Source organism: Mustelus asterias, chromosome 10 (assembly GCF_964213995.1).
Source record: "Mustelus asterias chromosome 10, sMusAst1.hap1.1, whole genome shotgun sequence".
Taxonomy (NCBI): domain Eukaryota; kingdom Metazoa; phylum Chordata; class Chondrichthyes; order Carcharhiniformes; family Triakidae; genus Mustelus; species Mustelus asterias.
In genome coordinates this window covers 1,276,253-1,290,931 of record NC_135810.1, presented here as the reverse complement: position 1 = coordinate 1,290,931, position 14,679 = coordinate 1,276,253, and the positions used below count along the sequence as shown (strand labels likewise).

The following is a 14,679-nucleotide window of genomic DNA, read 5'->3' as shown; positions in this document are numbered from 1 at the left end:
ATTGGCACCACATTTACAAACATCCACTCCCTCCTCCACTGACGCAGTGACAGCCGTGTGTACCATCTACAAGTTGCACTGCAGGAACTCACCAAGGTTCCTTAGGCAGCACCTTCCAACCCTCAACCTCTCCCATTTGAAAGGACAAGGGCAGCAGATACCTGGGAACACCACCACCTGGAGGTTTCCCTCCAAGTCACTCACCATCCTGACTTGGAAATATATCGCCGTTCCTTCAGCGTCACTGGATTCCTGGAACTTCCTCCCTAACAGCACTGTGGGTGTACCTACACCTTAGGGACTGCAGCGGTTCAAGAAGGCAGCTCACCACCACCTTCTCAAGGGGCAATTAGGGATGGGCAATAAATGCTGGCCTTGTTGTGACCCTCATATCACGCAAATGAATTTTAAAAATCACTAAAAGTAGATTATCTGCTGGTTACACGGAGCATCTGTCTTTACCAAGGGAGGCGATGGCCTAGTGGTATTATCGCTAGATTATTAATCCAGAAACTCGGCTCATGTTCTGGGGACCCGGGTTCGAATCCAGCCACAGCAGACGGTGGAATTTGAATTCAGTAAAAAATGTCTGGAATTAAGAATCTGCTAATGACCATGAACCATTGTTGATTGTCGGAAAAACCCAACTGGTTCACTAATAGAAATCATAGAATCCCTACAGTGCAGAAGGAGGCCACTCGGCCCATCGAGTCTGCACTGACAACAATCCCACCCAGGCCCTATCACCGAAATCCCACATATTTATCCCGCTAATCCCTCTAACATTCACATCCCAGGACACTAAGGGACAATTTAGCATGGCCAATCAACCTAATCCGCATATCTTTGGACTATGGGAGGAAACAGGAGCACCTGGAGAAAACCCACGCAGACACGGGGAGAACGTGCAAACTCCACACAGACAGTGACCCGAGGCCGGAATCGAACCCGGGTCCCTGGAGCTGTGAGGCAGCAGTGCTAATCACTGTGCCACCCTTTAGGGAAGGAAATCTGCCGTCCTTACCCGGTCTGGCCCACATGTGACTCCAGAGTCACAGCAATGTGGTTGACTCTCAACTGCCCTCCAAGGGCAACCAGGGATGGGCAATAAATGCTGGCCAGCCAATGATGCCCATGTCCCACGAATGAAGAAAATAAAGGTAGATGCTACTCAGGACATGGTGACAGTCGAGGAAATTCTGTCCCAAGAATGCGGTGCATCCAAGGATATTGAAGGAAATAAGAATGGAAATTGCTGGGGTGCAGACTCGAGACTCAGGACAGGTGCCAGAGGATTGGAGAATTGCCCTTGTTCAAAAAAGATTGTAAGGATATTTCCAGCAATTACTGGCCAGTCAGTTTAACAGCAGCAGTGGGCAAGCTTCTGGAAACAATTATTTGCGATAGAATTAGTCATCACATGGAAAAATGTGGGTTGATTAGCAAGAGCCAGCATGGATTTCTAAAGGAGAAGTTGTTGATGAGGGTAATATTGTTGCTGTGGTGTACGTGTTTGATACAGTGCCACACAACAGACTTGTGAGAAAAGTTGTAACTCATTGAATAAAAAAGTCAGTAGCAACGTGGATACAAAATTAGCTGAATAATAGGAAGCAGAGAATAATGGTCGATGGATATTTTCAGGCTGGAGGAAGGTTTGTCGTGGAGCTTCCCAGGGATCGGTATTGGGAGCCCTGCCTTTCCTGATATATATTAATGATCTCGATCTTGGGACAATTCCAGAGTTTGCGGATGATACACACTGCATTTCCGACACTACAACAGCGATCACGCTTTAAAAGCATCTCACTAACGTTCTAGCCTGACCTGTTATCATGAAAAGTGCTGTAGAAATCTCTCCCCCCCACCCCCTGCCCCACCAGTAGGCAACATGAACATACCTGGGGGGCCAGGCGGTCCTTGGGGCCCCTCTTTACCGGGTTGACCTGGTGGTCCGGTCCCTGGTGGTCCGGGGAGTCCAGGAGGGCCTTGTAAGCCAGCTGGACCAATGCTGCCTAAAAGAACAAGAAACAAAGGTGTGTCTGAATCACCTCAATCCCATTTGTAAAGATCCGTGTTTAATCCTCAAACTGAAATTCAGAGTCCAGCTTCCTGACTGTCCTTCAGAAACCTTTATGGGCTGAGGATTCGATTGCCATGTAACACAGTGAGGTAGAAAGATAGGAACAGGAGAGGCACGTCCAGTCCCTTGGACAGTCAGATCACCGCTGATCCGCACACGAACACCATCCACTTGATTCTGCAACATTGAACACCCTGACTGGATAAAAATCCATCAGTCCCAATCTTAACACTTCCAACTGAAGGCCCAGTCTCACCACAGCCTCAGCAGCTGCTCTGAGGAGCGATGTTTGGTTTCACAGGGAATTCAGGGATATGGGGAGCAGGCAGGGAAATGGAGTGGAATCCCAGGGTTAGCCATGACTGTAGGGAATGGGTGGAGTAGGCTTGATGGGCCGAATGGCCTACTCCTGCTCCTATTTCTTATATTGAAGTGAAGCATAAATCTGACCTGTGGATTGAGTGCTATAAATAATTTCTAACACTTTATAAATGGGTTTGTCTCACTGGTAGGCAGGAACCTATCCAACTCCAGACTGTAGCAGTATAATGAGTATTAAATTTAGCTAAGTCCCTCCCCACGCCAATGCTCGATGTGTGGGATTTGCCATTTCATTCTGAACTTCTCGTGTCAAATTACAAACAGTTCATTGATTTTCTACCCAATTTCCTCAATTTTGATTTGCAGGTTCTCTACTCAGTCCTGACTTGCCTCTGTTTGTTAAGTGGGAATGCTGACAAACTCTCCTTTGCTTCCATGCCTCTTGCGATATATCGTACAAAACAGCTTTCTGACTTTGTGACCCAGAAGAATTTTCCGGAATTCCGAGGGGGAAATACGTCACTGCCAGTCCGCATGGTGTAGGTTCAAAGTTCATTCATTGTAACTCCACCAATTGGAGTTGACCTTTTGCTCACCTTTTTCACCTGGGTTGCCGGGTATGCCGGAATGTCCGGGTGCTCCAGGAGATCCCAGGAAGCCTGGGTCTCCTTTATTTCCTCGAGCTCCATCGAGCCCTGGGTTACCTGGAAATCCTTGGGGGCCTGGGAGCCCTATCCCTGGCAGTCCCTGGATTCAGTAAAGGAAACATTGGTTAGAATTATAGAATGAAACAGCACAGGAGGCTATTCGGCCCATCGTACTGCTTTGCTTGGGTTGTACAATTACTCTCAGCCCCACTGCATTTCTCCATTTCTCTCATTCCCTTTTGAAAGTTCCTGTAGAATCTGCTTGCACCTTCATAGAACATAGAACAGTACAGCACAGAACAGGCCCTTCGGCCCACGATGTTGTGCCGAGCTTTATCTGAAACCAAGATCAAGCTATCCCACTCCCTATCATCCTGGTGTGCTCCATGTGCCTATCCAATAACCGCTTAAATGTTCCTAAAGTGTCTGACTCCACTATCACTGAAGGCAGTCCATTCCACACCCCAACCACTCTCTGCGTAAAGAACCTACCTCTGATATCCTTCCTATATCTCCCACCATGAACCCTACAGTTATGCCCCCTTGTAATAGCTCCATCCACCCGAGGAAATAGTCTTTGAACGTTCACTCTATCTATCCCCTTCATCATTTTATTAACCTCTATTAAGTCTCCCCTCAGCCTCCTCCGCTCCAGAGAGAACAGCCCGAGCTCCCTCAACCTTTCCTCATAAGACCTACCCTCCAAACCAGGCAGCATCCTGGTAAATCTCCTCTGCACTCTTTCCAGCGCTTCCACATCCTTCTTATAGTGAGGTGACCAGAACTGCGCACAATATTCCAAATGTGGTCTCACCAAGGTCCTGTACAGTTGCAGCATAACCCCACGGCTCTTAAACTCCAACCCCCTGTTAATAAAAGCTAACACACTATAGGCCTTCTTCACAGCTCTATCCACTTGAGTGGCAACCTTTAGAGATCTGTGGATATGGACCCCAAGATCTCTCTGTTCCTCCACAGCCTTCAGAACCCTACCTTTGACCCTGTAATCCACATTTAAATTGGTCCTACCAAAATGAATCACCTCACATTTATCAGGGTTAAACTCCATTTGCCATTTTTCAGCCCAGCTTTGCATCCTATCTATGTCTCTTTGCAGCCTACAACAGCCCTCCACCTCATCCACTACCCCACCAATCTTGGTGTCATCAGCAAATTTACTGATCCACCCTTCAGCCCCCTCCTCTAATTCATTAATAAAAATCACAAAGAGCAGAGGACCAAGCACTGATCCCTGTGGCACTCCGCTAGCAACCTGCTTCCAGTCCGAAAATTTTCCATCCACTACCACCCTCTGTCTTCGATCAGATAGCCAGTTACCTATCCAATCGGCCAACTTTCCCTCTATCCCACACCTCCTTACTTTCATCATAAGCCGACCATGGGGGACCTTATCAAACGCCTTACTAAAATCCATGTATATGACATCAACTGCCCTACCTTCATCAACACACTTAGTTACCTCCTCAAAAAATTCTATCAAATTTGTGAGGCACGACTTGCCCTTCACGAATCCGTGCTGACTATCCCGGATTAATCCGCATCTTTCTAAATGGTCGTAAATCCCATCCCTAAGGACCTTTTCCATCAATTTACCAACCACCGAAGTAAGACTAACCGGTCTATAATTACCAGGGTCATTTCTATTCCCTTTCTTAAACAGAGGAACAACATTCGCCACTCTCCAGTCCTCTGGCACCATCCCCGTGGACAGCGAGGACCCAAAGATCAAAGCCAAAGGCTTTGCAATCTCATCCCTTGCCTCCCAAAGAATCCTAGGATACATTTCATCAGGCCCAGGGGACTTATCGACCTTCAGTTTATTCAAAACTGCCAGGACATCCTCCCTCCGAACATCTATTTCCTCCAGCCTATTAGCCTGTAACACCTTCTCTTCCTCAAAAACATGGCCCCTCTCCTTGGTGAACACTGAAGAAAAGTATTCATTCATCACCTCGCCTATCTCTACTGACTCCATACACAAGTTCCCACTACTGTCCTTGACCGGCCCTAACCTCACCCTGGTCATTCTTTTATTCCTTCCAGGCAGAGAGTCCCAGGTCACAATAACTCGCCATGGGAAAAAACATTCCCTTGTGTCGCCTGCAGTTCTTTTGCTAATTCTCTTAAACCTATGGCCTCTGGTCACTGACCATCCTGGGAATGGAAGCATCAAAATGGAACAATGCATCACCTTTCAGAAGGAGATGTTTCAGCTAAAGCAGCATTTCCCAAACCTCCGAGACTGTGACCTGAACCAAGGCCTGGGTGTGAAAGGATGTGAGGACAGTCCGAGTAACTACAGACCGGTCAGTTTAACATCAGCTGGGGAAGGTTTTAAAAAAAAGAATCAGAGAAAAAAACCAACAGGTACTTGGAGAAGTTTGAGTTAATTCAGCTTTCCCTCACATCCGCTCTGAGCCTCCTGCCCCTCACTTTGAACCTATGTCCCCTGGAGATGGGAACTTCCTCTCCAGGCTATGCACAGCTACTAAAGCTAACTCAAAAACTCAAAATGCAGTGTACTGATGTTGGAGACGTGACTTTATTTAACCAAACGATCGAATGGGAGAATGATATGAGGAAGCCCTGCACTCAAGGTATAGAATGCGGGCAGCCGGATATCAGTCTGAAGAACAATGCCCCTGTGGAGGCAATTATAGATTCCCAAAATCATATTGCCCATCTTTCCGGTGGGCATTATCCAGTAAACACAAATCAGTCAATAATCATCCTGTCATTAACTCCAGCCAATAATAATACACTTCATGACCTCATGGGATTTCATTTGCTATTAAATTACGGACGTTACCTCCCTTCTGTTGCCCAGCAATATGGGACGCTGGACAGTGAAATGATTCCCACCGAATTGAACCCATGTGACTCCCATCTGACCCTGAGAAATTCTTCATGTCTGCTCGCCACCTGCGTTATCTCTCGGAGTTGTCTGACTCTATTTATAAGGCTAGCATTGGTAGCCATCTTGTTCCCGACCACTGCTGATAACGTTACTGCTTTCAGTGAATCTATTGTTCCTTCCCTCTCCCTGTATTTTGTCACTGACTGAAGTTTCACAAAATGTAATCAAAAGCAAAACACATCCATCTTGTAAATTCAAAATACATGTTTTAAATGTGAAATATTTGTTAATTATACAGAACTGTCTTCTACGGCAACAGCCCTGGCTGGCTTACATTCCCATGGTCCAAGATCATTCATTCTAAAGTCAGTGTCGTGTTAGTGTTCCTTAATCTATGGTTATGCATTTATTAGCCCTACCTCATTCCCTCATCACTGACCCTTCAACTAAGAGGAACAGCTGCCCCTTATCCACTCTGTCCATGCCCCTCATAATTTTGTACACCTCGATCAGGTCGCCCCTCAGTCTTCTCTGCTCCAGAGAAAACAACCCAAGCCTATCCAACCTCTCTTCATAACTTCAATGTTCCATCCCAAGCAGCATCCTGGTGAATCTCCTCTGCACCCCCTCCAGTGCAAACACATCCTTCCTATAATGTGGCGACCAGAACTGCACACAGTGCTCCAGCTGTGGCCTCACCAAAGTTCTATACAACTCCAACATGACTTCCCTGCTTTTGTAATCTATACCCCGATTGATAAAGGCGAGTGTCCCATGTGCCTTTTTCACTGCCCCACTAACCTGCCCTTCCTTCTTCAGATGCAAATGTTAGACTGGGACCTTTTCCCTCCTTCTTGATCTCCCATTTTTTTTCAGTTCCCTTGGCTTTTTCCAACGCAACTCCATCCCTCCCCAACATGGCTACCTGTCCCTTCTTGTTTAGGTTTGCTCCCACTGAGCACTGACCTTTGTTCTCCTATTCACACATTCTGCTATCTTACCCTTTGCCACTATTAGCACTCTCCAGTACTTAAAGGCACCATTAACACCCACTTTTGTCTTGTGTTCATGACACCTTCACCAATCTCTCCTTTATTCCGACCTATCCCTGTCCTTCTATTCTGCCCCAATCTCCAACTATATCATTCATCACATTTCTACCCCTCTTCAGTTCTGATGGAGAGTCATACTGACTCGAAACGTTGACTGTGTTTCTCTCTCCACCAGATGCTACCAGACCGGCTGACTTTGTCCAGCGGTTTCTGTTTTTATTTCAGATTTCCAGCATTTTTATTTGGGATTGAGGGGTGATTGGATGGAGGTGGACAGGTTTAGATGAGGTAGATAATGAAAAGCTCTTCCCATTGGCTGGCGCTAGAGGTACTGGGGGCGGCGGATTGAAGACGTTATGCAGGGATGTGAGGAGCAAGTGGAGATAACCTGGAACTCACTGGCTCTGAGAGTGCTGGAACTCGGGGCGATGAATGATTTCAAAAGGAAGTTGGATGGAAATAAGCTTGTATGGGAATGGAGAGGGAAAATGGAATTGGTTAGTTTGTTCAGCAGAGAGCCCACATGCATTTGAGGAGCAAATCAGCCTCCCACTTCACCAGAATGACTTTATGACTCCTTAGTTACCCTATCAATGCTCCTCCTGATTTTGAACGCCCCTGTTAAATCTTCCCTTAACCTTCTCTGCTCCAAGGAGAACGATCCCAGCTTCTCCAGTCTCTCCGCATTCACGGAAATCCCTCAACTCTGGTGCCACTCTTGTCAATCTGCCCTGCACCCTCCCCAAGACCTCGACATCCTTCCCAAAGTGTGATGCCCGGAATTGCTCACGTTTCTTCATTTGGGACCCAGCGAGTGATTTTGAAAGGTTCAGAATAACATTCTTGCTTTGCAACTCGCCCTGTGTTGACAGGCAAGATTTTTAACAACTTCTCCACAATTTATATATGTGAATTCCGAGCTCTCTGTTTCTGTGCCAACTTAACTATCGTAGCATTTCGTTCATATTGATTCTCCTATAAAAGTTATCACTTCAAACAACTCCGTGTTAAACTTCATCTGCTAAGTTTTTGTTCATTTCACCAAATTACATTTTGAAGTCTATCACCATCTTCTTATTAACTGTCACATTTTGGAGTTTTGTGTTACCGACAAGCTCGGAAACCTTGTCCTGGATATTCACGAGCAGGTCGTTAATAAATCTCAGGGCAGTGGAGTTTTGGGGAGCGAGTCTCCAGACAAGCTCATTGGCAGCGAGAAAAAGGAAAGTTCTATTGTGTCCCAGGGCACTGACCTTTGGTCCTGGGGGTCCCTGCAGGCCTGGAATTCCATCATTCCCCGGACGTCCAGTCAGACCAGGAGGACCTGGCAGTCCAGAAATTCCCGGGGCACCTGTGAGACAGAAAGGATGGATGGGAATGACTGATAATCTTTCCTTCTCCATCGATCCAGGTTTCTGAGGAGGAGGCAGTTTGGAGGAAGGTGCAGATGATCGAGGTCCTTGCTACAGGAAGGATATTGAATTTTCAGAGAGGGGAAACATGCAGATTCAAGGGGAGACCAGCCGGTGAAAATACAGGTCGGAGGAAAGAGTTGAAGAGTTGGGTGTTTTTATGACAGCGAGAAGCAATCACAATGCGTAAAGTGATGAGAGATTGGGACAGGGTTAAGTGGATGTTGACTTTTGTGACAGCAGTGGATTCAAGAACCAGGGGGCTGTTGGTAGAAGATTAGAAGTACGGGGTTTTGGACAGAGACAGGAGAAAGCGGCTCCCACACTGGGAGGTTTAGGATTTAAACCTGGGATCCGTGTTCGAGACTGAATGGTGCTGACATTCAGGATGTAGCGAGGGGGATGGAGTGGGAACAGGATGTAAACAATCATGAACAACATTCTCTCAAATGGGGATAAACCCTGAAACAGTTGTGATGGACCAAATGGTCACTTTCTGGATTGTAACTTCATGCTGTTAATATACTTGCTTCGGTGACAGGTTGGGGGTGGCGATGTGGAGATCTGGAGGTGGGGCGGGTGGGGGATTGAGCCAGTTTTCTGCTGAGGTTTGAGCAAATAATTATCAAAACCCCATCCTAAGTCCAAACTTTTAAATGTTACAACTGGTAATTATGTCCCTCTGTGGGTGTGTGTGTGAGAGAGAGTAGTTACGGTGCAGTAACAATGGGGAATGTAGTCACGGTCCAGTAACGGTGTGGGGAGTGTAGTTACGGTGCAGTAACGGTGTGGGGAGTGTAGTTACGATGCAGTAACGGTGTGGGGAGTGTAGTTACGGTGCAGTAACGGTGTGTGAGAGAGAGTAGTTACGGTGCAGTAACGGTGTGGGGAGTGTAGTTACGGTGCAGTAACGGTGTGGGGAGTGTAGATACGGTGCAGTAACGGTGTGGGGAGTGTAGTTACGGTGCAGTAACGGTGTGGGGAGTGTAGTTACGGTGCAGTAACGGTGTGGGGAGTGTAGTTACGGTGCAGTAACGGTGTGGGGAGTGTAGTTACGGTGCAGTAACGGTGTGTGGAGTGTAGTTACGGTGCAGTAACGGTGTGGGGAGTGTAGTTACAGTGCAGTAACGGTGTGGGGAGTGTAGTTACGGTGCAGTAACGGTGTGGGGAGTGTAGTTACGGTGCAGTAACGGTGTGGGGAGTGTAGTTACGGTGCAGTAACGGTGTGGGGAGTGTAGTTACGGTGCAGTAACGGTGTGTGGAGTGTAGATACGGTGCAGTAACGGTGTGGGGAGTGTAGTTACGGTGCAGTAACGGTGTGGGGAGTGTAGTTACGGTGCAGTAACGGTGTGGGGAGTGTAGTTACGGTGCAGTAACGGTGTGGGGAGTGTAGTTACAGTGCAGTAACGGTGTGGGGAGTGTAGTTACGGTGCAGTAATGGTGTGGGGAGTGTAGTTACGGTGCAGTAACGGTGTGGGGAGTGTAGTTACGGTGCAGTAACGGTGTGGGGAGTGTAGTTACGGTGCAGTAACGGTGTGGGGAGTGTAGTTACGGTGCAGTAACGGTGTGGGGAGTGTAGTTACGGTGCAGTAACGGTGTGGGGAGTGTAGTTACGGTGCAGTAACGGTGTGGGGAGTGTAGTTACGGTGCAGTAATGGTGTGGGGAGTGTAGTTACGGTGCAGTAACGGTGTGGGGAGTGTAGTTACGGTGCAGTAACGGTGTGGGGAGTGTAGTTACGGTGCAGTAACGGTGTGGGGAGTGTAGTTACGGTGCAGTAACGGTGTGGGGAGTGTAGTTACGGTGCAGTAACGGTGTGGGGAGTGTAGTTACGGTGCAGTAACGGTGTGCGGAGTGTAGTTACGGTGCAGTAACAATGGGGAGTGTAGTTACGGTGCAGTAACGGTGTGGGGAGTGTAGTTGCGGTGCAGTAACGGTGTGGGGAGTGTAGTTACGGTGCAGTAACGGTGTGGGGAGTGCAGTTACGATGCAGTAACGGTGTGTGGAGTGTAGTTACGGTGCAGTAACGGTGTGGGGAGTGTAGTTACGGTGCAGTAACGGTGTGGGGAGTGTAGTTACGGTGCAGTAACGGTGTGGGGAGTGTAGTTACGGTGCAGTAACGGTGTGGGGAGTGTAGTTACGGTGCAGTAACAGTGTGGGGAGTGTAGTTACGGTGCAGTAACGGTGTGCGGAGTGTAGTTACGGTGCAGTAACGGTGTGGGGAGTGTAGTTACGGTGCAGTAACGGTGTGGGGAGTGTAGTTACGGTGCAGTAACGGTGTGGGGAGTGTAGTTACGGTGCAGTAACGGTGTGGGGAGTGTAGTTACGGTGCAGTAACTGTGTGGGGAGTGTAGTTACGGTGCAGTAACGGTGTGGGGAGTGTAGTTACGGTGCAGTAACGGTGTGGGGAGTGTAGTTACGGTGCAGTAACGGTGTGGTGAGTGTAGTTACGGTGCAGTAACGGTGTGTGGAGTGCAGTTACGGTGCAGTAACAATGGGGAGTGTAGTTACGGTGCAGTAACGGTGTGGGGAGTGTAGTTACGGTGCAGTAACGGTGTGTGGAGTGCAGTTACGGTGCAGTAACAATGGGGAGTGTAGTTACGGTGCAGTAACGGTGTGGGGAGTGTAGTTACGGTGCAGTAACGGTGTGTGGAGTGCAGTTACGGTGCAGTAACAATGGGGAGTGTAGTTACGGTGCAGTAACGGTGTGGGGAGTGTAGTTACGGTGCAGTAACAATGGGGAGTGTAGTTACGGTGCAGTAACGGTGTGCGGAGTGTAGTTACGGTGCAGTAACGGTGTGGGGAGTGTAGTTACGGTGCAGTAACGGTGTGGGGAGTGTAGTTACGGTGCAGTAACAATGGGGAGTGTAGCTACGGTGCAGTAACGGTGTGGGGAGTGTAGTTATGGTGCAGTAACGGTGTGGGGAGTGTAGTTACGGTGCAGTAACGGTGTGGGGAGTGTAGTTATGGTGCAGTAACGGTGTGGGGAGTGTAGTTACGGTGCAGTAACAATGAGGAGTGTAGTTACGGTGCAGTAACGGTGTGGGGTATGTAGTTATGGTGCAGTAACGGTGTGGGGAGTGTAGTTATGGTGCAGTAAAGGTGTGGGGAGTGTAGTTACGGTGCAGTAACGGTGTGGGGAGTGTAGTTACGGTGCAGTAATGGTGTGGGGAGTGTAGTTACGGTGCAGTTACGGTGTGTGGAGTGTAGATACGGTGCAGTAACGGTGTGTGGAGTGTAGTTACGGTGCAGTTACGGTGTGGGGAGTGTAGTTACGGTGCCGTGAGTGTAGTTACAGTGCAGTAACGGTGTGGGGAGTGCTGTTACGGTGCAGTAACAATGGGGAGTGTAGATACGGTGCAGTAACGGTGTGGGGAGTGTAGATACGGTGCAGTAACGGTGTGGGGAGTGTAGTTACGGTGCAGTAACGGTGTGGGGAGTGTAGATACGGTGCAGTAACGGTGTGGGGAGTGTAGTTACGGTGCCGTGAGTGTAGTTACAGTGCAGTAACAGTGTGGGGAGTGCTGTTACGGTGCAGTAACGGTGTGGGGAGTGTAGTTACGGTGCCGTGAGTGTAGTTACAGTGCAGTAACGGTGTGGGGAGTGCTGTTACGTGCAGTAACAATGAGGAGTGTAGTTACGGTGCCGTTACGGTGTGCGGAGTGTAGTTACGGTGCAGTAACGGTGTGGGGAGTGTAGTTACGGTGCCGTGAGTGTAGTTACAGTGCAGTAACGGTGTGTGGAGTGTAGTTACGGTTCAGTAACAATGGGGAGTGTAGATACGGTGCCGTTACGCTGTGTGGAGTGTAGTTACGGTGCAGTAACGGTGTGTGGAGTTTAGTTACAGTGCAGTAACGGTGTGTGGAGTTTAGTTACAGGGCTGTGTCCATGAGTTCACTTACCTTTAGCACCAGTTGGTCCGGGAAATCCAATCCCGGTGGGACCGGGATCACCTTTGGGTCCGACCGCTCCGTGTAATCCCGGGACACCGGGCAGCCCGGGGTCTCCTGTTGGACAAAAATAAACATTCACGCTCCAGATGTGAAAATCGAAAAGGAGGAAGATGAGAATTTGATGCTTGAATATCTTGACTTTATTTTCCTTTCAGGGGGTGTGGGGTCCCTGGCTGGGGCAGCATCTGTTTCCCATCCCTCGTTACCCTTGAACTGAGTGGATGCATGGCCATTTCAGAGGGTAGTTGGGAGTCACCCACATTGCTGTGGCTCTGGAGTCACATGTAGGCCAGATCGGGTAAGGATGGCAGATTTCCTTCCCTAAAGGACATTAATGATCCAGATGGGTTTTTATGATAATTAATGATAGTTTCATGGTCACCATTGCTGAGGCTAAGTTCAGTTCCAGCTGCTGTGCTGGGATTTGAACCCATATCACTCAGAGCATTAGCCTGGGTCTCTGCATTAGTTGCCGCATGAAATGACCACCGGCCCAGCCTATCCCCGTGATGGGTGAGCTTACCTGTGCTTCCAGGTACACCTGGTAACCCTGGAGGACCAGGGTGACCTCTGGGTCCCGGCTGACTGACTGCGTTTCCAGATTCACCTTTCAGTCCTGTAGTGAGGAAACAGCAATGAGACAAGGTGGAGGAGCCGTGGTTGTGATTAATATCACTAAATAAGCCAATCAGCACAGATAGTTAACGGAAAACTTTGTGCCAGTTTAGTTTGCTCAGTTCTAATAGTCAGTCAGTGAGTTTCCGATGCTCAGACTAGTGGAACCAGCATGGCCCCCTCCGTACCCGGGATCACCAATGCTCCCTGTCCTCTGCTTCCTGTCTCTCTTACATTTCCTTATAAGTTTGTGGGAAAGACCGGTTGCGATATCAAACAGGTGGCACGGTGGCACAGTGGTTAGCACTGCTGCCTCACAGCGCCCGGGACCCGGGTTCGATTCCCGGCTTGGGTCACTGTCTGTGTGGAGTCTGCACGTTCTCCCCGTGTCTGCGTGGGTTTCCTCCGGGTGCTCCAGCTTCTTCCCACAGTCCGAAAGACGTGCTGGTTAGGGTGCATTGGCTGTGCTAAATTCTCCCTCAGTGTTACCCGAACAGGGACCGGAGTGTGGCGACTAGGGGATTTTCACAGTAACTTCATTGCAGAGTTAATGTAAGCCTACTTGTGACACTAATAAATAAACTTTAAACCCTTTTCTATCCGAATCTGAAGAGTCCTGCACACACCCATCACCCTCACCCCCATTCACTTCATCCTCTGAGAGAGGAAGACACGGACATTTCCTTGCAGTGAAGCCCACCCCGCTCCTTCCCCCCCCCTCCCCCCACCCACCCACCCCCCCCCGCCCCCCCCCCCCCTCCCCCCCCCCCGCCCCCCCCCCCCCCCCCTCCCCCCCCCCAACCCGCACCCACCCCCCCCCGCCCCCCCCCTCCCCCCCCCCCAACCCGCACCCACCCCTCCTCCCCCGGGATTGGAGGACAGTATGAGATGCTGATGTGTTCAGACTGTCCCAACACTGGGCAAGAGAGTCACAGAATAATCATACCCCCACTAATCCACTGGTGTCACCTGTTTAAGGATGTTTCTAAATTCACAGCAGAATGGAAATTGGGAGGATTCTCTATCCATTAGCAGATGTAAAGGGACCTCAGTGAGTCTGTCAGCGAATCCACGTTGTATTGTAACCCAGCCTGAGTGTTGGATCAGAGCTTACCTGCTGCTCCCGGAATTCCTGGAGATCCTGGATATCCTTGGCTACCTTTTTCACCTGGAAATCCAGCCTCCCCCACTCCTGGGGGTCCATGAGGTCCCTGATCTCCGGATGCTCCGGTTAATCCTGGGATTCCGGGTAAACCTCGTTCACCTTTGAAGCCAATATTTCCCTAAAGGGTTTGAAATGACGGTTAGATGTCGGCAGAATACTCCGCCTATTCCTGGGTAAATTACAGAGCCGGGCTGGCTGAGAGAAACACCATTCATCCCTCATCGATTGGTTGGGAGGAAGAGTCACATACTCTTTTGCCCATTGGCTGGAAACTGTCACACACACCCACCACCCTCACCCCAACATTCTCAACCCCTTTCACTCAATCTGTTCACACAGGTACCTGCTGTTTTAGCTCAGGTTAGAAACACAAATCGTAAGTTTTGCAATTGGAATTTGGTTCTAGGATCAGCATGAGACATTTCACATCGGGTATGATTCAAGTGACCCACTAGGGAGCTTTTATCAAACAAAGTTTACTTAAGAATATAGTTAACATGTATCGTAAGAAAATTAGCAAGAAATTTTATCAATTACAAACAAAACAACCACTAT

General features: G+C 48.9%; 1 protein-coding gene across 1 annotated transcript in view; it reads right to left on the bottom strand.

The window, feature by feature from the left end:
- The window catches only part of LOC144499490 (uncharacterized), a 201,429-nt gene that overhangs the window by 47,956 nt on the left and 138,794 nt on the right, over positions 1-14,679 (bottom strand). Inside the window, exons 26-31 of the mRNA XM_078221483.1 lie at positions 14,074-14,242; positions 12,868-12,960; positions 12,294-12,398; positions 8,235-8,332; positions 3,001-3,151; positions 1,902-2,015 (exon numbers count right to left, since the gene is read on the bottom strand). Coding sequence (XP_078077609.1) covers positions 1,902-2,015; positions 3,001-3,151; positions 8,235-8,332; positions 12,294-12,398; positions 12,868-12,960; positions 14,074-14,242 — 730 coding nt within the window. The remainder of the gene's footprint in view (positions 1-1,901; positions 2,016-3,000; positions 3,152-8,234; positions 8,333-12,293; positions 12,399-12,867; positions 12,961-14,073; positions 14,243-14,679) is intronic.